This window comes from Acyrthosiphon pisum, unplaced genomic scaffold (genome assembly GCF_005508785.2).
Source record: "Acyrthosiphon pisum isolate AL4f unplaced genomic scaffold, pea_aphid_22Mar2018_4r6ur Scaffold_9187;HRSCAF=9782, whole genome shotgun sequence".
Classification (NCBI taxonomy): Eukaryota; Metazoa; Arthropoda; class Insecta; order Hemiptera; family Aphididae; genus Acyrthosiphon; species Acyrthosiphon pisum.
In genome coordinates, this window is record NW_021779238.1 from 1 (window position 1) to 945 (window position 945).

The window sequence follows — 945 nt, forward strand, 5'->3', positions numbered from 1 at the left end:
ATCAGCAAATGTTTTGATATCAATACAATTTGATGGATCCAGTTGTTTTTGTAAAAACTCAGCACATACACTTTTTACAAAATATAGCTGTAAGATATTTGCAGCTTGTAACAACCCCTTAGAAATCAATAAAAATTCACTTAAAATGATATGTTGTTTGAAGTTTAGGTATATCAAATCAAATATTTAATTATAGATACCTGCACATTTTCTTTTGTGACCATAATTTCTCCAGTATAAATATAATCTATTAATAGCTGTAAAATGGTGGAATCTAATTCTCTTATAGTAACAAGATTTTTATTGCTCTCATCAAAATTACTAAACATTGCACGGAAATATGGACTAGCAGCTATTAAAACAATTTTGTGTCCAATTACAATTTTACCATCATCTGCTTTAAATCTAATATCACATAAAACTTCCTTTCTAAAAACAAAAATGTTGTACTGTTATTTATTTTGAATAAAGGTGAAATAACCGTCCACATACTTGCGTAGATATTGTAAATCTTCTAGAATTCTTACAGAGTGAGAGTCATTTCTAAAATTAGTTGGTTCACATTCATTTGATTTCAGCACTTCCTTTAGATTATATTCACAAGTTAATGTCTGAATGGTATCCATTTATTTTACTGACGTGCCTAAAACTTTTAAACATATTTTAAAAATTGTGATTAATTTTAAATATCATCATTGTGTTACAACTTAGTACTACATTTAGGTGCTTTAGAGTTCAGACAGAGTAAAAAACAACAAAATACTGATGTTAAGAAATTATTACATTATTAGTTAGATTTATTAAAATATTATTGGATTAAAATAAGTATATAGAATAGTACGAGGCCTATTTTCTTACTTACTGAAGTAGAATTTAAATTAATGCAGTTATCAATAATACCAATTGATAAGAGTTCTAATCAAAGGTATGGTATTGTATATGGAC

At 26.5% G+C, this 945-nt stretch overlaps 1 protein-coding gene across 1 annotated transcript; it reads right to left on the reverse strand.

The window, feature by feature from the left end:
* Positions 1-6: 6 nt before the first annotated feature.
* Positions 7-767, reverse strand: LOC100575954 (kelch-like protein 2; the record flags this gene model as incomplete). The annotated part of the gene is made up of 3 exons (XM_003248720.4): positions 493-767; positions 201-429; positions 7-117 (listed from the first exon to the last, which is right to left on the reverse strand). Coding segments are annotated over exons 1-3 (474 nt in total), but the record flags the coding sequence as incomplete, so codon positions are not given.
* Positions 768-945: the final 178 nt, after the last annotated feature.